Source organism: Microtus pennsylvanicus, chromosome 1 (assembly GCF_037038515.1).
Source record: "Microtus pennsylvanicus isolate mMicPen1 chromosome 1, mMicPen1.hap1, whole genome shotgun sequence".
In the NCBI taxonomy this organism is placed as follows: Eukaryota; Metazoa; Chordata; class Mammalia; order Rodentia; family Cricetidae; genus Microtus; species Microtus pennsylvanicus.
This window is the reverse complement of record NC_134579.1, coordinates 138,082,444-138,104,903: the sequence shown is the minus strand read 5'-3', so window position 1 is coordinate 138,104,903 and position 22,460 is coordinate 138,082,444. Positions and strand designations below refer to the sequence as shown.

The 22,460-nt window shown below is 47.2% G+C and overlaps 2 protein-coding genes across 6 annotated transcripts in view; both read right to left on the bottom strand.

Annotated features, from left to right (window-relative positions):
- Hnrnpul1 (heterogeneous nuclear ribonucleoprotein U like 1) overlaps positions 1-16,272 on the bottom strand; it is a 33,696-nt gene extending 17,424 nt beyond the window's left edge. The window contains exons 1-7 of one of the 4 annotated variants that reach the window (XM_075988060.1): positions 15,844-16,272; positions 12,547-12,672; positions 9,939-10,095; positions 7,687-7,760; positions 6,527-6,666; positions 4,961-5,060; positions 2,691-2,803 (exon numbers count right to left, since the gene is read on the bottom strand). In XM_075988060.1, coding sequence (XP_075844175.1) covers positions 2,691-2,803; positions 4,961-5,060; positions 6,527-6,666; positions 7,687-7,760; positions 9,939-10,095; positions 12,547-12,672; positions 15,844-16,138 — 1,005 coding nt within the window. In that variant the 5' untranslated portion in view covers positions 16,139-16,272. The remainder of the gene's footprint in view (positions 1-2,690; positions 2,804-4,960; positions 5,061-6,526; positions 6,667-7,686; positions 7,761-9,938; positions 10,096-12,546; positions 12,673-15,843) is intronic. The other 3 variants (XM_075988070.1, XM_075988087.1, XM_075988077.1) reach the window with 3 other exon arrangements.
- A 2,473-nt stretch (positions 16,273-18,745) lies between these two features.
- Axl (AXL receptor tyrosine kinase) overlaps positions 18,746-22,460 on the bottom strand; it is a 29,342-nt gene continuing 25,627 nt past the window's right edge. For both annotated transcript variants that reach the window (XM_075988039.1, XM_075988047.1), the window contains 2 exons: positions 22,057-22,193; positions 18,746-20,495 (listed from right to left, as the gene is read on the bottom strand). In XM_075988039.1, the coding sequence (XP_075844154.1) occupies positions 20,144-20,495; positions 22,057-22,193 (489 nt within the window). In that variant the 3' untranslated portion in view covers positions 18,746-20,143. The remainder of the gene's footprint in view (positions 20,496-22,056; positions 22,194-22,460) is intronic.

The window sequence follows — 22,460 nt, the reverse complement described above, 5'->3', positions numbered from 1 at the left end:
AACACTGCATACATAAATAAATCTTAAAAGAAGAAAAGAATGCACAGATATATGTGAAAGCTGCTCCATGTGGGAAGAGTGAATTGTATAGGGACCCTGGCAAGTGGCAAAACGGTACCTACAAAAGCGGCACCTACCATAGCTGATAAACTGGAAGGAGAAAGCTACATCAAGTATAATGGTGAGACTACAGACATGACAAAAAGAACCCAATCAAAACCCCAAGAGGGCCTTCTGGTTCCCATAGTCCTAAAAAAGATCTTAAGGAATACAGTTAAGCAAGGGATAGAATAAACACGCTACCGTTTATGTTAAAGAAGCAAAACAAGTGTCCTTTTTCTTGTATTCAGATTCACCCTAGAACAGGTGGCTCCTGGTGCAGCTGGAATAAATGAAACAATGGGTGGGGACATTACCTATATACTCGCCGGGCAGTGGTGGCGCACGCCTTTAATCCCAGCAGCAGGCAGAGGCAGGTGGATCTCTGTGAGTTTGAGGTCAGCCTGGTCTACAAGAGATAGTTCCAGGACAGGCTCCAAAGCTACACAAGAGCTACATACTCTTAAACAAGTCCTTGTTTCTCTCTTTAAATCACACAAATTAACTTTAAAAATGGTTTTTAGTTAGCTCTGTATCACTTGTATGGCCACTGGAAAATTATAGGGACAGACATACTATTAATTGGAAAAACTATATTCAAGACTATAGATTATAACCATCATTAATTTTCATCTAAAAAAAGTATTTTATTAGAAAAGCATGGTATGGTGGTTGGATGCTTTTAATCCCAGCACTGGGATGGAGAGGCAGGTGAATCTAAAAATGCAAGGCTACCCTAGACCATATAGCAAGTTCCAGGCCAGAGAGTTAGATCCTACCTTAAAAATATAAAACAAAGGTCATAATTGAGTTCCAGGAAAGCCCGTCTCTCTCTCACACACACAAAGATCACACAATACATAGGAAGACTGGGAATCTGTTTCAAACTTAAGGAATCAAGACAGGGCAACAGAAAGCAACACATTCTGGTCAGCTCCTAAATCAAAAATACTCAATTGTACTAAACCAAGCCAATGGGACAACTTACATAATTTAAATGTGGGCTGATGGTAGCTACACCTGCCATCACTGATATACAGTAGTATAACAATCTCATATCTGGGAAATACTGTTAAGATGGTAGACTTAAATATATATGAAATATTTAGGATAGGATATATATAGTCTATTCTCAAATGGGTCAAATATAAAAGCAAAAACACACACGGTGAAAGTGGTAAAAGGCCCTGAAAATTCTTTATTCTTATCTTTCTAAAATTTTTGTTTTGTTTTGGGAGTGATGGTGTCCTTTTGTGTTTTTACTTATTTTTATTCTGATGTTGGTACATGCCTTTAATTCCAACACTTAGGAGGCAGAGACAGGCAGATCTTTGAGTTCACGGCCAGTCTGATCTATAGTACGAATTCCAGGACAGAGCTATAAAGAGAAACTCCATCTTGAAAAAAACAAAATCAAAAATTTTATTGATTTTTTTTTTGAGTCTCGTAGTCCAGGCTAGTCTAAACTTACTATAGAGCTGAGTATGACCTTGAACTTAGGGTCCTCCTATCTCTTCTGAGAGCTAGGATAATAGACATCACTGCACCCAGTTTCATGCAATAAAGAAGACTGAACCCAGGGCTCTACATACCCAACAAGCACTCTATCAACTGAGCAGCTTCCCCAACGCCTCTAAGTTTGAAATAATTTTCCAAGCTAACAGAGAGAGAAAGAGAGAGAGAGAGAGAGAGAGAGAGAGAGAGAGAGAGAGAGAGAGAGAGAGAGAGGAACTTTCTTTTAAAAGGAGTTATGTGAACAAATAAGGGCAAAAGATAAGATCCCAGGGACATATTCTCTGGGCAGTCCCTTCCTCTGGGACCTCATGACACAGTTCATAAGACTGCTTGTGATTATCGATGCTGACTATATGGAAGGGTGCTACTGAGCATTTACTATGTGCCTCCTATTAGTCTAAGTGGTTGTAATGGGTTAAAACTCAACACAAAAGAGGTAAGTACAAAGATTCTTATTTGGAGGAGACTCAAAGGGAAGTTGTCCAGCGCTGTGAGCCTTAGAGCAACAGCTGAACTCAGCAAGTCTGGGTGCAGAGCCAAAAGCTATCACCCAATCAGTGACTGCTGGTCTCCACTCTCCAGAACTAATGCAGCAGCACACACACCCTCCACCTTATGCTTCTGCTCTGCCAGAGGACAGGGCAAAATAGGAAGTCAGCTCAACTAAGATTAGTTCAAAAAACAATTTGGAAGATCAAGTGATGCCAATGGGGGCCCAACACTAATACAATGCCTTTGAAAGCAGACTGGCTATTTCCCAACAGAAGGAAGAAATTCTCAAGTTTGATTAAAAAATGTCACTGTGGTAACCATAGACAGAGGGAGTTGTGTACACTTGGAAGTCCTCAAATCTTCGTGGTACCATAATCAGCTCTGCATAAAGACGAGAAGGGAAAAGATGGCAGAATCTCACACAAGTCAGCAATCCCTACTCTGGAGGAGACAATATCAAACCACCAGAGACAATAACATATGGAGAGAGTGGCTGGATAAGCATAGACAATGATACAGGTACCCTGAAAAAGTCTACATCAGGCACCTGGCCCTACCAATTCCCACAGGCTGCCAGCACTCACCGCAAAGCAGCCAATCACATCGTTCTCTGCAAATTTGTCTCCGTAGTTTTCAAAGCGGCTATTGGTAGACTTCTTCCCTGTGCCTCCATAACCATAGGAAAAAGGCTCTTCACCTGAAGGAAGGCACAGGCAGGTTAAATCTCTGATGGACACAACACCTTTACAGCTGCCACAGTCATTGTCTTTACTATTTTGAGACAGTCTCACAGTGTAGCCCTGGCTGTCCTGGAACTCATGCTGTAGACAAGGTTGGCCTCAAACTCACAAAAGTCCACTTGCCTCTACCTCCCAAGTACTGGGATCAAGGGTGTATGACACCATGTCACTGCCGCCACTTCAAAATGAAGACAAACTAAGATGACTGTTTCCTCCTGGCTAGCTGGTACTTAGTTTACGACTGCACCTATGATTTTGTATGTTTTGTTGAGACTGGATAACAAGTAGCCGCCCAGCTTGCCTCAAATTCATTATGGAGCCAGGTCTATCCTCAAACTCTGATCCTTTTTGCCTCGACACCAAAAGCCGGGATCCCAAGTGTGTGCCACCACTCCTTCATTTAAAAAATAATTTTATCTTTAAGTACATTGGTGTTTTATCTGCATGTGTATCTGTGTGAGGATGTCGGATCTTAAGAGTTACAGAAAGTTGTGAGCTGCCATGTGGGTGCTGGGAATTTAACCTGGGTTCTCTGGAAGAGCTTCTTAACCATTGAGCCATCCCTCCAGCCCCTCTTTTAGACTTTTAAACATTATTTTTATGTGTGTGTGCACGCGTCAACCTGTTTGAATTTATGTGACCATGCAGGTCCAGGTGCCTTGAGGTGCTCTTACAGGTGGTTGTGAGCTGCCTGATATAGGGGGCTGGGAACCAAACTTAGCTACTCTGTAAGAGCAACAAGCAACCCCCCCCCCCCCCGGGCTTCTCTCTGTAGCCCTGGCTGTCCTGGAACTTGCTCTGTAGACCAGGCTGACCTCAAACTCAGAGATCTGCCTGCTTCTGTCTCCCGAGTGCTGGGATTAAAGGCATACTCCACTACTACCCAGTTTGCACTTTTTTCTTTAAAAGAATAATTCTTTAAAAAAAAAAAAGTTTTTTTGGACGTGGGAGTGGGAGTTCAAGACAGGGTTTCTCTGTGTAGCCCTGGCCATCCTGGAACTTGCTCTGTAGACCGGGCTGGCCTCGAACTCAGAGATTCGTCTCTGCCTCCCAGGTACTAGGACTGAAGGCATGTGCCTCTGCCTGGCTCAGATTTACTCATTTGAATGTGGACTGTTTTCCCTGCGTGTATGTCTATGTGAGGGTGTCAGGTCCCCTGAATGAGAGCTACAGACAATGTGAGCTGCCACGTGGATGCTGGGAATTGAATCTTGGTCCTCTGAAAGAGCAATCGGTGATCTTAACTGCTAAGCGGCTTACCTCTCCAGTCCCTCAACCTAAGAGTCTTAAAGAATGCTGCCACATATAAAAGCAAAAAGAGTAGCTATTATTATTGTGTGTGAATGAGCATGTAGAGAGGTCAGATGACCTTGCAGAGTCAGTTCTCTTCTTCCATTTTTACAAGGGTTCTACGTACCAAGTGCTCTTTACTGGCCGAGCCATCTCTCCAGTCCTTACAGGCCTTTTAACCTGATGTATCTTTCTGTGTGTGTAGTGCTGAGGATTAACCTAACATATCTACTTTTAAGAATTTGGCTTAAGTTGTCAAGTAATTACAAGAATAGGAATCCAAGCAAAAAGATGCAATTAATTTAAATGAGCAACAAAAGAAAACTTGTTAAATAAATACAATAGGGCCGGGATGTAGCTCAGCGGTAGGGTTTTTGTGAGGTCTTGGGCTTGACTCCCAGCACCCATTACAGAAAAGAAAAAGAGAGAGAGAGAGAGAGAGAGAGAGAGAGAGAGAGAGAGAGAGAGAGAGAGAGAGAGAGAGAAGAAAGACAGTCCTACTCTGGACAGAAAATCCATAAAGAACTTAACAGGGTTTAGGAATTTATTTCAGTATGGTGCGAGGGCAGAAATGGTTTAAAATAAAGGGGAACAGTTCTCTGCAGAGAACTTTGGACCCTCTTCTAAAAGAAGTGAAAGAATTAACTCTGAAAGAATTGTTCTGTGGCAGGTCCTCAAGTCAGGCAGTGAGTGACACAGTAGCATCAGTTGCACCTGTCTCCAGGTATTCTGAGTCCGCTAATGGGAAGAGCAGCTTAGGAGCCCCGAGAATCCAGAGGAAGGGTGATCACTCTATACCGAGCACTGCCTGGCTGACTTCTTACCTAGCTGAGTGCTGCAAGAGTCCAAGGACCAGCCAATACGGACAACGTGGGGGTCGGGCTCTGTAGATGGAAGGTGCTTCACGGAGATCTCCTCATTGATCTGAGGACAGAACATAACAAGGCTCAGGATTAATTCTCTCAAAGCTGCTGGATTATGAGGCAATGTAGGAGGTAAGTGTATCAGGCAATAAAACAGTGATGGTGCTTCATGCCAGTATCTCAGCACTCAGGAGGCAGAGGCTGGAGAACAGCCATAAATTCAAGGCCAGCTTGAGTTACACAGTGAGGGTGAGGCCAGCATGGGGCAGTGAGACCCTGCCTAGATAGTTATAGGTAGATAAGTAGATAGACAAACAGACAGACAAAAAGATAGAGAAGTTAAAAAAAAAAATGAAAAGACTTGATTATCGGAAGAGGAACTCAAGCAGCTCCCAACAGTCTATTATGATGGCAGGGACTCTAAGGCACCATGGAGAGTGTTTCCAAACACTCCACCCCTCCTCTTCAGTCTTAATACTTGCTGCAGAGGAAATAAACTTTCACTGGAAAAGGCGCTTGCCCAGCATGTATGAGGCTGGATCCCCAGCATTATAAAAACAAGACAGTACGTGCACACACTTTGTAACCATGCACTCTAGATCATCCCTAGGTACTAGGTGCCAAGGACCGTAGTGTGGGTGTGCAAGGATACCAAGGGTAACACTGTTTTATAAAAGCCAGGAAGAAAAACATCAATAAGGAACCAGGTACATTATGGTACAGCGAAGTCCCAAAACCAATTAAAAAGATGAGGCAGAGCTAAGGTAAGAGTATGAAAAAATCCAAGACACACTAGCAAGTAACAGAAGCAGGGAAAGAAAAGCACACTTAACATCCATGTTGCCCTGCCCTCCCTCTAAACTCCCTTTAAAGGGAAAGGATAGAATGGGAGCACAGGAGAATATCTGCTTTTTAATTCCATACTCTGTGCTACCCAATTACATCATGATGGCTCCCTCTCTATCTACCACAACTGGTCTGTAGCCTTAGAAAGATACTACATTTCACTGACTTTCAGACATTCTCCCTATCTACCTGTGAAGGAACAGTTCATCTTTCAACCACAGAAGAAAGTCATGTAGCTTGACAATATTTAAGTGGCCCATTAAATACTGTGTCTTCAATTGACTGTGTGTCAGTCAGTAGAATAGCCCTGTCTCAGCTGCACTCTAGACTGGGGTGTGAGAGTACTTATTCATGGTAACACTGTAAGATTAACGTTATAATTCACACGAAGAGATCAGCACTGATACTATCTATGTGTGAAGGGCTCTACAGATACTATCGTAAGTTGGTTTGGACATACAAAGAATACACAAGAATTTTTCCCCAATGCTGAGGGTGGAAGTCACTTCCTTGTGTGTGCACTTCCCGAGCATTACACCACCTTCCCTAGACTGTTAACATCTACGTGACCTCGGGGAGGCACACAGAAAAGACACACTATCTACGGTTACAAGTTTTATCAAGGTAGCTGGTGATAGGCTATTCCAAACGACAGATCTGCTTTCTGTCTTTCCCACTCACCTTCATTTCAAAACACACACGCCCCCTTCTGACCCCATAGCTGGCACGGGCTCCTGACCACAGGTATGCAAAGCCCTCGATCGTCAGCGGATAGCCACTACTCCGGTCTCGGGCTACTTTGAAGTGCAGGTCGCAGTTATCTGTGGAGGAAAACCCCAGGAAATTGGCTGATGTTTGGGGTTCCGAATAGGCTTCAGGAAGTCCCTCAGAAACAGTAGTAATACCTTTGAAGGGAATGTATCATGACCCTGGGAGAGGGTCTACAATCTTACAGATTCAAACTGAGATTTCAGGATATTGAGGGTTACCCCCAGCACCACATACATTAACCACCTCCCAGTGCCGACTGTTTAAGAGCAGTTTTCTCTTGCCAGCTGTGGTGTGAGTTTCTGACCTGAACCACACCTGCCATCCAGGAATACAGCAGGCAGACATCTACTGTCTCATGCAAACTGCTGACTCTGTAAGAACCCATCACAACTTCAGGGAAGCCTTTCCTGTGGGTGCTCTCATTTCTGGGCAGGCTGAAACACTACTGTCAATACATAAACACCGGCTGTCCTGATAAGGTACACTGTTCTTAAGGTGAGTAGACTTCTGGGTGTGTGTAAAAACATTCACTGGCTCTACCACTTAGACTGACTTTGGTGGCCCAGGCCCTCCATAATCTTTTCTCAGAGTGGTCAGATGTGCAGTCAAGGTGAAAGCCACTTATACACTGGAGAATAAAGAACAAGGCCAGTGTCTCAAAAGTCTAAGTGGCATTGGTTTCATTAGGAACGTGAGCAGCTGATGGAAACTGGCAAGCCAGTTGTCAAAGAGTTACGTTTCCCTAGTAGCACTCCGGTTTCCCTGATTAGAGACAACCCCCTTCTGCACACAGGGTGGTACAGGGTTTTCATATTCCTTTTTAGACCTTATCTCAAGAGTCTCACTGGACATCCTGAGGTAGGAAGGGAGCATCACTCCTCTTTGTAAAGCAGTAGGGAGAAGTAGAAGAGCTTGCCTAGGACCTGACAGAAACATTTAGGAGTAGGCCCAACTCCACACTAGCGCCCTGGCTCTGGAGCTGTGCTAGAAAGGGATGATGGAGATCAGGGCATGGCCTTGCAACACAGACTGGAAGAAGGTAGAGTCAGATGGGCTCTTTCAGGACTCACATGTGTCAATGGCAACAAGGGTGTCATCAAAGTCGTCTTCATCCTCTTCAGCAGGGGGCTGAGGAGAACGGCCCCTGTGTTGGAAAGAGGGTAAGTTATGCAATAGTTGGAGGAACAGGAATAAAATTTTTGCTGAGATTTACAAGTAGCTCACAACTGTTTCTGGATCACCACTTCTTCCCAGGGGAGTACCAAATACTTGCCGAGGGTAGTGAGTATTAATTCCCAGCCTAAGAAAAAGACAAATGGGCTGGGCAGTGGTGGCACAAGCCTTTAATTCTAGCACTCAGGAGGCAGAGGCAGGTGGAATTCTGGAAGTTTGAGGCCAGCCCGGTCTACAAAGTTCCAGGGTAGCCAGAGTCGTTACACAGAGAAACCCTATCTTAACAAAAACAAAACAAAGACAAATGGACTGCTCTGTAAAGGTCATCAGAATCATTCACTGATTCTTTTCAGATCTTTCTCTCACGCCCTAAGATTCTAACCCATACTTTCTGCACGTTTGTTGCAAACTGCTGCCCTTACTGAATATTGCAGAGAGGAGGCCACAGTATTCAAGCTGGGATCATAAGGGCAAAGAAAGGGAAAGGCCTGGACATAGTACAGTAATTGCCATGTACCCATATAACAGGCTTGTTAAAATCCTGCATTTGAAAGGATATGATATGCTCCATTTTTTCCTGCCTCTCACTCATTTAAAGTATCCTTAATTATGAACAAGGCATCTTTCTATAACAACAACAACAACAAAAAGGTGTTTTGTTAACACCTTGGTGATCTCCGCTGGGACACTCTTCACAGCAGTAGCTCTTCTAGGGAAGCGCCACCCAGCCCTGCTGGTCCAAGTCAGCAACTCTATTTACTCACTTATTAAAGACAGGCTCTCTGGCTGGGCCGTGGTGGTGCATGGCTTTAATCCCAGCACTTATGAGGCAGAGGCAGGCAGATCTCTGTGACTTTGAGGTCAGCCTGGTCTATAGAGCAAGTTCCAGGACAGGATCCAAAGTTACCCAGAGAAACCCTTTTTTTGAAAAACAAACAAAAAAGTACAGGGTCTCTCAACGTAGCCCTGGAACTCACAGAAATCCACCTGCCTTCCAAATGCTGGAATTACAGTCATTGCACCACTATGTCAGGCTCATGGCAACTTAAGTCTATACCTTCCCCAACAACTCCAAATTAGAGCTAATGTCCGTCCTCTGCTCTTCATCAGTATGTAGCTCCTGACCCTGGTTATGAGGAAGGAAGAAGAAATTCGCATGATATAGGCTCTTTGTCCTAATTTCAGTTACCATCCAGGAGATCCATTCCATTTCTTCTCTTCTGCCATGATGGGGGTGGAACCCAGAGCCTAATAAGTGCTAGGTAAGAGCTCTACTACTGAGCTACACCTAGCCCCACCCCTTCTCTTAAATAGAGTAATGAAGTGGACTTCCCCAGATAGGAAATAAAATGTGACTAGACAAGTAGTTATTCTAGATTCCATGATTGGAAAAGGCTTCTGACAGGAGTCAAAAGGAGGGAAGTAGGGAAGGGTAGAACAGGACCTGGAGGAAAAGGAAGGGGAGGGCTTGTCCTAAAGGAAAATGGCCAGAGAAAAAGCCACGCCTTCTTGTGAGCTCCCAAAACTCACATCTCTGGCTGCTCACCTTGAGTTTGCACTTTACTTGTAACAGTCCATCCCCAGCCCTATATGGGAGAGCAGAAGGCAGGCCCACTGTCCAAAGAGCTTCTATATTCTCAGTGTCTAGTCCCCAAGAGGCATCTCATGAATGCTGACTGGATGAGGGGTGGGCAGGAGGGGTTGTGCTGGGAAGTAAGGTCAGGGAAACAGCTTTCAAATTAAGGGATCCAGAGCCAGACACTAAGTCATGAATGGAGGCTGTGGGGCAAGAACATCTTTGTGAGTTTGAGGCAAGCCTGGAAGACAGTAAGTTTCAGGCCAGTCATAATGAGAACTTGTCTTAAAAAGAAAGGAAAAAGGCAAAGAACAAAAGGACACTGCAAAGCTACAGAAGCAGTAAGGGGAAGGGCTGAAGAGGCAGAATGGCATCTTAAAGGTAAAAATCTAAAGTCTCTGGAATTTGCTCTGCAGGTAATAAGCAGGGAGGAGCGGAAGGAAGGATCAAAGCTTAGGTAAATTCAATCTGGCAGCCAGTGAGGGAAGGAATACCAGGGAAGAGAGAACTCTACTCAGCCCCACTCAGTGAGTGGAAACCGACAACAAAAGTGCCTGTGTCTCATGTACCCACCTTCGGTCCTCCCGGTGCTCGAAGTACCCACGGCCCCGATTCTCTTCAAAAGGCCTCTTTCGACTCTGGAACTGTTGTCTGTCTTGTTTGAGCTGTGAGGTGTCAGGAGGGAGGAAGCCAGGTGGTGCTTCCTGCTTCATTTCTGTCTTCAGTTCTACTGTCAGGATGAATCAGGATGGTCAAGACACCCGGCAAACCCTAGGATTCTATGTCTCCAATCCCCTTTACTCCAGATGATGCTGGCAGGTTTGTGACTACAATGAAGGGCTGAGCTCCAGAGGCCTCCTGAATGATCCAAGGAGGCCAGGATGACTTGGAAGGGTGACAGTCTGCTAGCCAGGTAACACTCAGGCCTCAAAACAGGCAGGCCTTCAACACTAAAAAGGACAAGACTCCTCAAATGACCCAAAGGTAGAACGACAGCTTTTGGCTAATGTTCTGAAGGTTCAGGAATGCTGACTTAAAAGTTAATACCTTGGCCTACGTCAAGACGGAATGAGCCCTAAGAGACTGCGAAGATCCTGTAAACTCCTAGAGAGCTGTGTGTCTCATTCTCACAGAGCTTCTTTCTGACAAAGGCACGGGAGAAGGAACTCAGCAGAGTACTATGGGTCTACAGCAAACTCTATTGCCTCAGTCACTTCCTACCTCAGACAAGTGGGAGGGTCAGCCATTCAGTTCGTCTTGAAGCCTCATTAAATCACACTAAACAAGATGTCAAAGAGTATAACATCTGGAAACTAAGAAAGCTCCAGTCTCAGACAGATCCCATGAATTGATGGCTAACAAAAAACAAGCTATGGATTCATGGGACCTTCCTCTTTGAGAGGGTCCTGAGAAGACACCATCTCCACCTGCTGCTGGTGCAATTCACTCGCATCCTTTCATCCAATGACTGTTCGAGTCACTCCCTAGCTTTGGCACAGGCACCCAATATCTGAGTCAATGTCCCTGGTTCTCCAGGACAGAGATTGGGTTTAGTTTTTCCATGGCTTAAGCACAGACAAGACTCAGAGACCACTGGTGTTTGTTAACAGCCCAGAAAAATCATCTCCTTGGGCCAAATGACCCACAAGTCTCACAGAGCCTGTGGTGGTTTGAATGGGAATGGTCCCCACAGTCGTGTGTTTGAATGCTTGATCCAGAGGAAGTGGCCCTATTATGGGGAGTAGGTATGGCCTTGTTGGAGTGTGTCACTGTGGGGCAGGTTTTGAAGTCTCAGATGCTCAAACCCAGATTCAGTGGCTCAGTTGTTTTTTTTTCCTGAGGCCTGTCTATCTGGATGCAGAACTCTCAGCTCCTTCTCTAGCACCATGTTTACCTGCACATCACCATGTCCCACCATGACAATAATGGACCTCTGAACCATAAGCCAGCCCAATTAAACGTTTTCCTTTGTAAGAGTTGTCATGTCTCTTTACAGCAATAGAAACCCTGAGACAGAGCCTGACACAAATCTACAGTTTAACCTACATTCTTTAATGTCCCTAGCAGCCCCCCACCCACAAGTACCCAAGTAAAAGGGGATTTTACTTAGTGGGTGGATGAAACAGAATGGAATTAGACAGGATCAACTAGATTCACTAGAAAAGACACTGGGGCTGGCTGTGGTGATTTACATGGGTAAATCTCGGCATTTGGGAAACTCAAGCAAGAAGATTCCTGAGGTCCAGACCAGCTGGGCTTTACAGTAAGACCCTGCCTCAAAACAAACAAACTTTTCTTTTAAAATACTGCAACACCAGGAGTGGAGTGGCCACAGTTCTTGTTCTGCCATTTCAACAGCAGGACATTTTTTTTTCTAAATAGTCAAGACTTTCACAACAGAAACATACCTCATGTACCAAGAACGTTGGTCTGAGCTAGTTTCTGGGGTTTTAGCATCAGTTTTGCCATTAGACCAGTCAGCTCCTCGCATAAAGGGAGAAGAAGCTAGGAGATCCTATCTGTCTCCCTGCTGATTATGAAAAAGACTGTTCTGCAATAACACAGGTTTTAGAAGTGCAGAGTTTAAATACACAATACGAGGCTTATTTCAATACTAGACTTCTCAGAGCCTTTAATGAACACAATAAATCTGCACGAGGTGGGACAGCTATGCTGCATTTTTCTATATAGCTGTGTCTGGCTAAGGAACCCCTTTCCAATGAGTAGTCTCCTGGAGCGGTGTTCTTCAGAACACAGGGACCACCACACTGAATTCAGAACACCGTTTCTGGCTCCCACATTGCAAGGCTCTAGGGCTCAAGCAGCAGCCCCCAGGTCTAACCCTTCCAGGGTGCTGGCACAACACCGGAAAAGACACCAGGAAACCAGACTTGAGTTTTTCAAAACCAAACAGAAATGGAGGCAGAAGGACCCAGAGTACAAAGTTAGTCCTAGCTCCTTTTCCAGTTTATGGCTAGCTTGAACACCTAGTAAGGATATTATCTCAAAAATAAACCAAAACAAGAATAAAACCTTCAACCCCAAACAGAACAAAACCAAAATCCCAATCCAAATAAAACCTTTCAGAGGGACAAAGGCCAGAAGAATTGCCCAAGAGAAAGATGGCAAGGTCTTACTTGATTCTATTTCCACTAGGAAAGAAAGTATGGGGACGTCCTACCTGGGCGATAGGCCTGCTGCTGCGGCTCCATGTCTAATGGTCTCCTGTCATAGCCTGACTCGTTTTCCTGCTTGATGATCGGCGTCTCGTAGAATTGGTTCTGCCTGGTAATATTGTCCATTACATCTTAAAATTAAAAAAGAAAAAGTAGTTAGGTGAATACATTTGGAAAGACTCTTGTAACTAAGACAGCACCCTTACTTGGGCGAGTCAGACTGCCAAAAGACAAAGAATAACATTTTCAGGCGAAAACCTATACAGATAGGGGTTCTCCAAACGCCTATGGTATATGTCTTCTTTGTCTCAAAAGTCTACATACAGATCTGCAACTGTGCTCTATAGAAACCGAATACATTAAGCCAGCTGAGGAAGAAGTTCTTCGGTTAAAATGAGATGGCAGAGTAAGAGTGCAGCTGGATTTCTCTAAGTTTAGCCCCCAAGATGGGAGCCATTCTAAGACATGGCAGGCACCTCACTGAGCAGTTAACATCGGTCTCTACTTTAAGGTGGATCACTCAGGTTTACTTCAGGGCCCAACCTTCAAAACTTAGGGGACAAACCAGCCCTCTGACCAATCCCATCCGTGGCTTGAGCACTCCTGCCTGCCTCTGCCTTTGGCTGTACTTATGATAAAATGGAGGGCCTTGTACATGTACCCCCAGCACAGCCAACAAGATGTCCCCAAATAGCTGGAGTTAAAAGTGCTTAGGAAAAGTGCTCTGTGGGTCCAGGTGAGGAAGAGGGGTAAGAACAGCAATAGTAGCTACTTAAGGAATGCAAGCTGTACACCGGACCCTGCGATACAGGTGAACTTGCCCCACTGAAACGAAACATCCAGTTTAGGGAGACAGACACACATTGACAGACACTTATACTACATAATTATATATTGGCAGTATATGAAGCACCAAGAGCTGAGAAGGGAATCCAGTCTAAGGCTCAGTGATGAAAACAGAGAGCACTCTTGGGGAAGGATAGGATCTCCTGTGAAAAAAACTCTTACAAGCAGGACTACAGCAGAAACAAAGAAGAGAGAACTTGATAGACTTAAGACGGGCAACATACAGCTCTCTGTCCCTGGGGTAAGTGTGCTGACGGGTGCCTCCAGAGCCCTGCTAGAAGCTGTGCCAGGAGCAGGAAGGCAGAACCACAGGGAGGATAGACTATGCTGCCACTTGTTAACTGATTGAACTCTTCCTCAGAGGACAAATACATCTGGGCACAAACCAGGAGCAGTCCAAAGGGAGGAAAGTCACAGTGTCTATTCACCAAGGATGAAGAAGTGCTGGAGAGGGACCTGAGGAGGGCTTAGAGAATTTTACTGTAGACGTGTGTTGTGCGCACAACACAACAGGGGACAGAGTAGCTCCTTAATTGGAATACAAGGCCTCCAAACCATTCTGCTTCCTCCAGAGCATCAGGGTAGTGTTTTCCCCAGAAAGCCCATGTTCTCTCCTCTGGTAGGCTGGCCTAGGGAGGATATGATGGCGAAATCCTTCTCCACTCTCTACAACATCCCCCTGAAAACAGGTAACCCTGGTGTGAAGTCCCTCAGACACGCGATCTCATGGCTGACAACTCTGGGCGGAGACTCTCATCATTCCCGTTTTACAAAGAGGCTCAGAGAGGAAATGATTTGTTTAACTTCACAGTCTGAATGAGTCCACAGGCTGGGCTCCGAAGCATCAGCTCCCTTTCCCAAGACCCTTCTGGTAGCAGTGTTAGGGCTGTACCCTTGCTGCTCCTTCATAAGCCATTCTTGCCAGGGTTTCTCAGCTCCAGACATATTCACAGGCATGCCTCCCTCCTTCCCAGGGAACTGACCGTTTGCCAGCACATGGGTAATCCCTAGACCACTCTACACCCAGGGTGCCCCCTCCACAGGATCCCATGTTTCATGAACAAGTGAGTACCAGATGCCAATCCCAAGTTACTTTTGAGGCCTCATTTTTTTCTCTCAATATTTAGTCAAGTTCTACAGTACCTTCATCTCAGATAAACACTCTAAGCCTTGGATGCCAGTGTCCAGTTCCAGGTTCCCTCTCACACCGGGGTCTCCTCTGCTGCTTTAATCCTAGTTCTCAGAGTTACACTTCCTGGCTGATCAAGTTCCCCCCAGACTCCCTGAGCACACAAGTCACTGTTTCTGGGGACTTGGGAGCCCTCTCTTGGAAAGGAATATTCCCTCAGCTTCAATGAGGCCCCCAGCCTAATCAACAGGTTTCCTTTCTTCTTCAAATCCTCCATGCTTCCCTCCCCCACATGTGCTAGCTGCATACTCCCTGTCGGACACAAAGGTCCTATGCCCAACACACAGTTCATCCACTTGCTACCAGCTTATTCTCTCCAAGTCATTATTTGTGTTTGGAAAACCATTCATAGCTAACAGCGCAAGGCAATTCAGCAGGAGCCATGGGGTGTTGTCTTAAGAGCCTTCCTAATTCTAGACCCCCTAGGTCTTTTGTCCATTAAAATAAACTGCTTTTCCTTGCCACCAAAGTTCTTGAGCCACCTCTAGAAGCCAACTAGATGGCCCGGATCTCCCAGTACCATATATCCAAGCTGTGCCTGAAACGCAGGAGTTGTGGGGGCTCGGAGAGGTGGGGGCGGAACCAATCTTCTGCTGGTTTTTCACTATCCCCTAAAAGCTCACCTGCCAAACAGAAGCGCCTGACCCATCTCCCCAGCCTCGGACACCCGCAGCTCCAAAGCACCAATCCACCCCCCCCCCCCCGCACTAAGCAGATCTCCCGTATCCCATCCGACCGCAAAATCCGAGAACCGGTCTCAAAATTCTCCAAGCCCTGCACCCTAAATTCTTCTCCCTACCTGGAAATCCGCCTTTTGAGATCCTGCCCAAACGGTGAGGCCTGGCACAGCCACTGTCAGCTCAAATCACCATTTTCCAAGACCCTCCCCGAGACACCCCTTGCCCTAAAGCTTCTAGTTCTTCCGATCCCCCCCCCCCAAAAAAGAAAACCAGTTTCCGGTCTCCCAATCCCAGGATGTGGAGTCCTCCCCACCCGTTCGTTCACACACCTTAGTAGCCTTAGGAAAAAAGGGACAAAAAAAATCTACCGCCCCTACCCGCAGGGTTTTCCCTGCACCGAAGGCCAAGATCCGCCCTCAGGCTGCCCTGGGGCCCTGCCGCAGATCCCGTGCAGCGGCGGTAGGTGGTGAGATCCCAGGCTCCCCAGACCATCTCCCCGATCTCGGCGAAACCGAGTTCCCGCGTCCCCACAGCCCGTCCTCGGCCCGGACTCCAGGCTCCCGACCCCCCGCCCCGCGCACTCTCACAATGTCCGTCCGGCCCCGAGTAGCCGCCGGGCTCCGGGTGCGGCTGCAGCCCGGGCGGCGGTGGCTGCGCTGTCCCCTCCAGCTCGGAGCCCCCCTCGGTCTCGACCTCCTCGTTGGTGTGCTCTGGTAAGCCCGGTTCGTCGTCAGCCTCGATCTCCCGCTCTTCTTCAGGCTCCTCGGCCTCCAACGCCGCCAGCAGCCGCTCTGCAAGCTCGGCCTTGAGGCCTCGAGTGTCCAGACCGCGGCGCTGCAGCTCCTCGCGAAGTTCGTTCACCTTCAGACGGCGCACATCCATGGCCCGGGCCCCCGGGGCGGCCCCCGAGCCCGGCCCGGCCTCCCAGGGCTCTGTCCCCCCTAAACCTCGCCTGTCAAGAGGCGAAGGGGGAAAGGGGGGGGCCACTCCAATGGCGGCGGCGGCTCAAAATGGCCGTCGTCACCTCCTCCCCCTGGCCCGTACCCGTACGATGTAACACGGGTGTCAATTGGTCAGCGCGTCGGGCAACGGGCGCGGGCCCGGAGACTAGGCCAATCACAGTGTGGGTTTCAACAGAACGGCAATAAGAGGGTTCAGGGGCTGCCGGAGAGGAAGCGTTAGCCTACGTCGAAGTCGCGGCTAAAGCGGAGGGCGGGAAAAGGCAAGAGGCGGGGCAAGCACTGATTGGGTAACGTCCGCGCGCTGGCCCCAGTACGGTCAAATGGAGGGAAGGGAGTAACGCTGTGGAGCAATGAGCGAGGAGATCTCAGGATGCTCGCCCAGTCTCCCGCAGCCGCCTTTCGCTCACACGCTCTGTAAAACACATTCTGACTGGTCTAGATCTCCCGCCCCTCGCGGAGCCCAAGCGGGCAAAATCACTACAACCAATCAAATGCGGTGAGAAGAGGCCGGCCAGCCCTCGTCTTTCCTGTCGCCATTCGGAAGCCGGAAGGAGAGCCAGTCGCGGAGGGCCCGCCCCTTGCCGTTAGGGCGGTTTCAAAACAACCTCTCCGCCAATCGCAGCTCCGGTTACATTTCCCCACAGCCGTAGCTTGAGCGCTTTAGGAAAAGCTAACTAGATTGGCCATTCTTGAGAGGCTTGGCTTGCGAAGTTCTCCGTAATACAGGGCTGTTTAGTACGGAACAGCGATTAAGAGGATGAGGATATGTTACTCATCGTCTGCTAGAAACCCAGTTGCTTTTTATGAGAAACAAAAAAATGAGTTCTGGAGAGCGCTGAAGGGTAGAAAGCGGGGGTTAGGCGAAGAGCGGGAGAAAAGTTGCGTGGTAAATCGCACCCCTCCCTTCCCTTCGATAGTACATCTCTCTGTGGTTGCATGGACAGGCCGCTCTGCTTACGACCATAGAGCCTTCCCACTCTGGACACGGCTGCCGAAGTTCGCGGCTCTCTATCTCGAATTCTCTAACTGCTCACTCCGTCTTGCTGTTTGGTGTCCATACTAACCACATCGAACACGAGGATCCGTAATTATGCCTCGGTACACCTGTCGCCCTGGCTCAGAAGACGCACAATGCAAAACGTCCACTATTAACCAATCCCTGCCTTACATTCAACAAAAGCCACAATCACTCTCTACTCAGATAAAGGCAAGCATCGCACAATAAACGAATAGGCGTGACAGGTCAAAGCATCAATTCGGGATAAGACGTCGAACAGCAGTGTTAGGTGTGGCACAAGCATGCAGCATTGCACGACAAAGCTCCGTGGACAGTTCACGCTACAAACTTACACCACAGCAACCTAGACACATAGCACCCACTCAGCAGCGGGACAGACACTCACGTGGGCCCGGAGGTTCCAGTCCAGACACCCCGCCCCTCGCCCACGTCCGACTTCCTCTCTCCTCCCAGCTACCACAATAATTTGTTCAAAAAAAAAAAAAAGGCAACTTTGTGGCCCGGATTGAACTGTACCCAGTTCTTAGGAGCCACCACCGGGGGGCGGTCGGGCGCCGCCTAGGATTTTTATATTGGTGAGTCCACCACACCCAGGAACAAGTGAAGACCTTAGTGGACTGGCCTCGGTGGGGAGTTCTTTTGTGCACCCATGGATTAAAGTATTCTGATCCATTTCTCCTTGTCAATCGGAATGCTTGGGTGTGTGTGAATCGGTTGTGCTAATACTCCACAGGTCTGGGTACGTTGGTCTTCTTTATTGAGGCAGGGTCTCACATAGCCCAGACTGACCTGGATCTCTCTGTGTAATCAGGAATGAGTTTGAACCCTTGAGCTTCCTGCTTACACCTCACTCGTGCTGGGATTACAGGCACACATCTGATTCTCGAATGTGTGTAATGCCATTCTGTGTCTTGGTTACTAACGATTTTTTTCCTCTTGCTGGTGAGTACCAGCCTGTTGATGTTTGCAGATTTGCGAGTGTGGGTCTGTGTGTTTCTGTTACTGTGGCTGAAGAGCGGTGTGTTTGTATTCTTGACTAGGTGACCAGTGCATGTTTAGTAATTCCCATCTGTTACTTTGGTGTGTGTGTGTATAAGACCCACAATCTCTTTGTGTTTCCATATATACTTCTATATGCGTGCATACATATGTATATACATACGATTTCTAATATATGTATATTGAGTGTGTGTGCACATGTGCACACGCTTGCCCACACATTCCTCACAGCTTTCTGAGAGCCTGCCTTTCCTCAGTCGTACATATTTGTCTATGTGCATGGTTCATGTCTACCATCCAAAATGAAGAAAACATTCCCAGGTCCATCAAGCGATTCTTATCCCTTTCCTTCTCTTTGAGGTAGAGCTCCTCTATGATAGCCTACAAGCAGTCCTCCATCCTCAGGCCTGCGCTTCCACTGCACACAGCAGCCCTTCTTTCTACAATGAGGAAATAGAATTTCCAGGGAAAGGGGCCATAGCACAGCTGAATGGAGACAGGAGACAGAACAGTGATTGACAAAAGTTTTATGTGATCTGAGCCTCTCTGGAAGTGCCAGAGTCCACACTTTAGACAGGGATGAGGGACTGGCTCAAGGAGGCAACATGGCCCAAAAGGAGGGGGATGGTCCATTCCTTAGAGGAAAGACATTCCCAATGCATTGCACAGGCTTAAGGTGGGTACACCCCACATGAGGAGAGGAGGGTGCATAGGTGGCTAAGGAGGGAAAAGGCTTAGAGAGAAGAATGCCGCAAGGTTCCAACCTTGGCATCGTACCTAATATTCTAGACCTGTGAACCTTAAACCCTCAGAACACTGAATTCCTAAATTACTGTGCTTAGATCCTTAATATTTTTAGAAATATGTATCCTTGAACCTTTAATTAAGTGCTAGAAAGGCAGACGGCAACACAGAACCAAGAGGTGCCCAGCATTAGAAATGGTTAGGACTTTGGTGTCTAGTTAGTCACAATTAACTGTGAGCCTCTTGGGACCCAGAGTCTTGGACCCACAGCATCTTATAGTGCCTGAGATCAAGAGCAGGCCAACATCAGAGCTTTAGAGTTTACTGACTGTAATCTTGGAGCATATGATGTGAAATCTTGGACCACATTCTAGATTATCATCACATACCTTAGAAACTCAGCTGGACTCTTAAAGCTTTTGGATTTCAGATTCTAGAGTCTTATTCCCTTGAGGTGTGGGATCTTATATAAAAGAACCTATAATCAAAATGCCTCAGAAGCTGTAATTGATCATCACTGGAATCTTAGAAATTAAGAAAATAAAAGTTTGAAACATTCTGATCTGGAGTATTACAACATGAAGAGCTGTTAAATTTGAGAACAGTATGCTTTAGAACCTTCATGCCTAGAACCTTTAGAATTTTAAAATCTAGAAGCTTCCACTCCTAGGATCTCGGGCTCCAGAAAAATAAAGTCTAGAACCACAAAGTTTTAGATCCAGGACTCTCAGAGTCGGGCAACTGAAAAACCATGAGGGCATGATGTTTTAGAACCAGAAAAATCTAGAGTCACAGAATCTCAGAACCTTTGAACAGTGGGCCACGTTTACAACAAATAGCACTTGAGACCTAGAAACCAGCATCTTGGTTCCTTAGACCCAAGGACTTAAATCATCTTTGGGACCTAGAACCTTGAAATCTAGTCTCTAACCTTAGAATGCTGGGACTTAAGATCTTCCAAGACTGCAACCCAACCCTTCTTTCTATGGATGGGATGTCTATGGCACAGAAAGCAGGACACACCTTTCTGTGCAGAATTTGAGAAGGGATGGAAGGTCATGCTGCAGTTGGGGAGAAGGCCTGGAGTGGCAAAGTGGGGGTAGGTTCCCCCAGTGGCAGTGCCTAGCTTGGCTCTTGAGAGGGCGTCCCAGGTGGAAGATTGTCTCAGGCCCCATCCTCCTGCCCTGGGGGTGCTGGGAAGCCTCTGTCAGTAGACACAGTAGGTCCTGGAGCTGTAGAAGGACAGAGGACATAGCGCCCAGCAGCATGGACTTCAGCTGCAGTGAGACAGCTACAGGAATCCTTCGGGTCAGGGTGGGTTGAGGGCTCAGCTCCTCCAGCAGCACCACGGGGTTCAAGGTGGCTTCCACCCTCATCCATGTTGACATAGAGGATTTCATCAGGCTCCTGAGCAGGGGGCAGAGCCTTCAACGTGTTCTCCAGATCTTCCCGAAGCTCTGTAAAACTTGGCCGGTCCCGTGGGTTCAGCTCCCAGCACCGGGACATCAGGACATACCTACAATGGTAAAGCAAATGGCCAACTGAGTAGGGACTCCGAAGGGGAGCAGTCTAGTTCAGGGTAAGCTTTAGGACCCTCGGGTGACTGGGGACTACAGACAACCTCAGCAACTTAGACATATCTACAGGGAGTTGAAAATTTCCAAGTTTCCGGAGTGGGCCAGGAGATGTTGAAACTGGGAAAAACCTTAGGAAACTCTCTGGATCTCAGGTGTTTTTAGTGAGGATTTGAGAGCAGACTGTCCCAGAATGGCCGCCCAGAACAGACTCTCATATAAGGCCTGGCTCTGCCATTTACCAAGCACATCGTGGGTGGATGAAACCTAGTGGAGACGGGGATGGATTAGAAGTCTTTTAGACTGATCTACCTATGTCCTCACATTCTTTGACACCCCACCATTCAAAAGCTTGAGACTAAGGCCCCTCCCCTTGAGTGTAGGGATTTGCTACTGGCTCAGAAGAAGAGATGGCACACGTTTGACTTCTAACAGCAAGTCATAAAAGGCGTTGTGGCTACTACCCCTTGTACATTCTCTTGTACATTGGATTGTTGTGCGAGGAAGCGCAAGTGACCTTATGAAGGTCCCCATGGGTAAGGAACAGGCTTTTTGCCCCAGTCATGTGAGGTGCTGTCTTGAAAATGGCTTTCTTGCTTCCGGGTTTCACACGTAGCCACCTTGATAACCTTGTTACAGATCTGCAGAACCACCCTTCTAAGCTGTTTTCAGACTCTGATCTTCAGATATTATGAAATAAACGTTTTCTGGTTTTAAACTATGTGATTTTGAAGTGTGGCACTTTATACAGCAGCAAATGATATGCTCCACCCCTGCCCCCCCTCGTAGACTTGAATTTTCTCATCTGCAAAACTCGGATAGCAACGTCTATCTACTTCTTTTGACTGTGGAAAGGATCCAAGGAGTCAATACAAGCAAAGCATTGCCTTCCAGTAAATTCTGTAAAAGACTAGTGATTAATCTCATCCTCTTTGGGTCTAAGAGTGCCAAAAGGAAGCCTAGAGAGTCTGAATTTCATGCTGCCTCCTCCTGACCCAAGCTACATAGTCTCTTTAACCTCAAAGCACTGGCTATATGTCACACCCTCCTCTGCACGCTGAGACGCCGCAAAGATTGATAAGCTATCCCAAAGGATCCTGCCAGCAGCTCAGAGATCTGAGAGTCTGGAGAAGGGACCCCAGGCAGTGAGGCACATGAGAGGTGAGGGACCATGGGAGGTTGGTATCCCAAAGCCAGGGCTGCCCAGGAAGGTTGATGCAGTTGTTTAAGAATACCTGGCTGAGGCAGAAAGGGGTTGACCCAGCCTGCATTCCACACAACAGGCAGAGCTGGAAAAGGCACCTTTACCGAACTTGCACCCCACTGCCTGACTAGGAGTGGCACAGTGGCTTAGGGCATCGGTGAGAGGCAAATGGGTTTCTCAATATTCTAAGGGATTCCATGCTCATTTCGCCAGTCCTGGAGATGTTGAGTGTTCTGTGTGGGTAACTAAGGGCTGGAGTAAATTCTGAGGTGGAGATGGGAAGTCCCAAAGGTCCTTACAGGCCATCCAGGCAGTCCACTGGCTGTTTCAGGCGATTTCCTTGGCGTAGGTAGTCGTAAATCTCACTGTTCTCCACTCCTGGATAGGGGGTTTGGCCTCGTGTGGCGATTTCCCACATTGTCACGCCAAAGGACCACTGTCAGAGTAGGGAAGGGTGTGAGAGGGTCTTTCCTACACAAAAACACCTTCAACACATAAGTTCAGGCATGCACTCAACACTTACATGGGCATTTGTTGACAACAGTATCTATGGATGTATCACAAGTATGCACCGAAAAATTTTGGCACAGGTACACACACACACACACACACACACACACACGCACACACACGACTGACTTAGCAGGATGTAGAGATATACACATCCACGCACACATTCACATGTCACCCTTCATGTCCACGT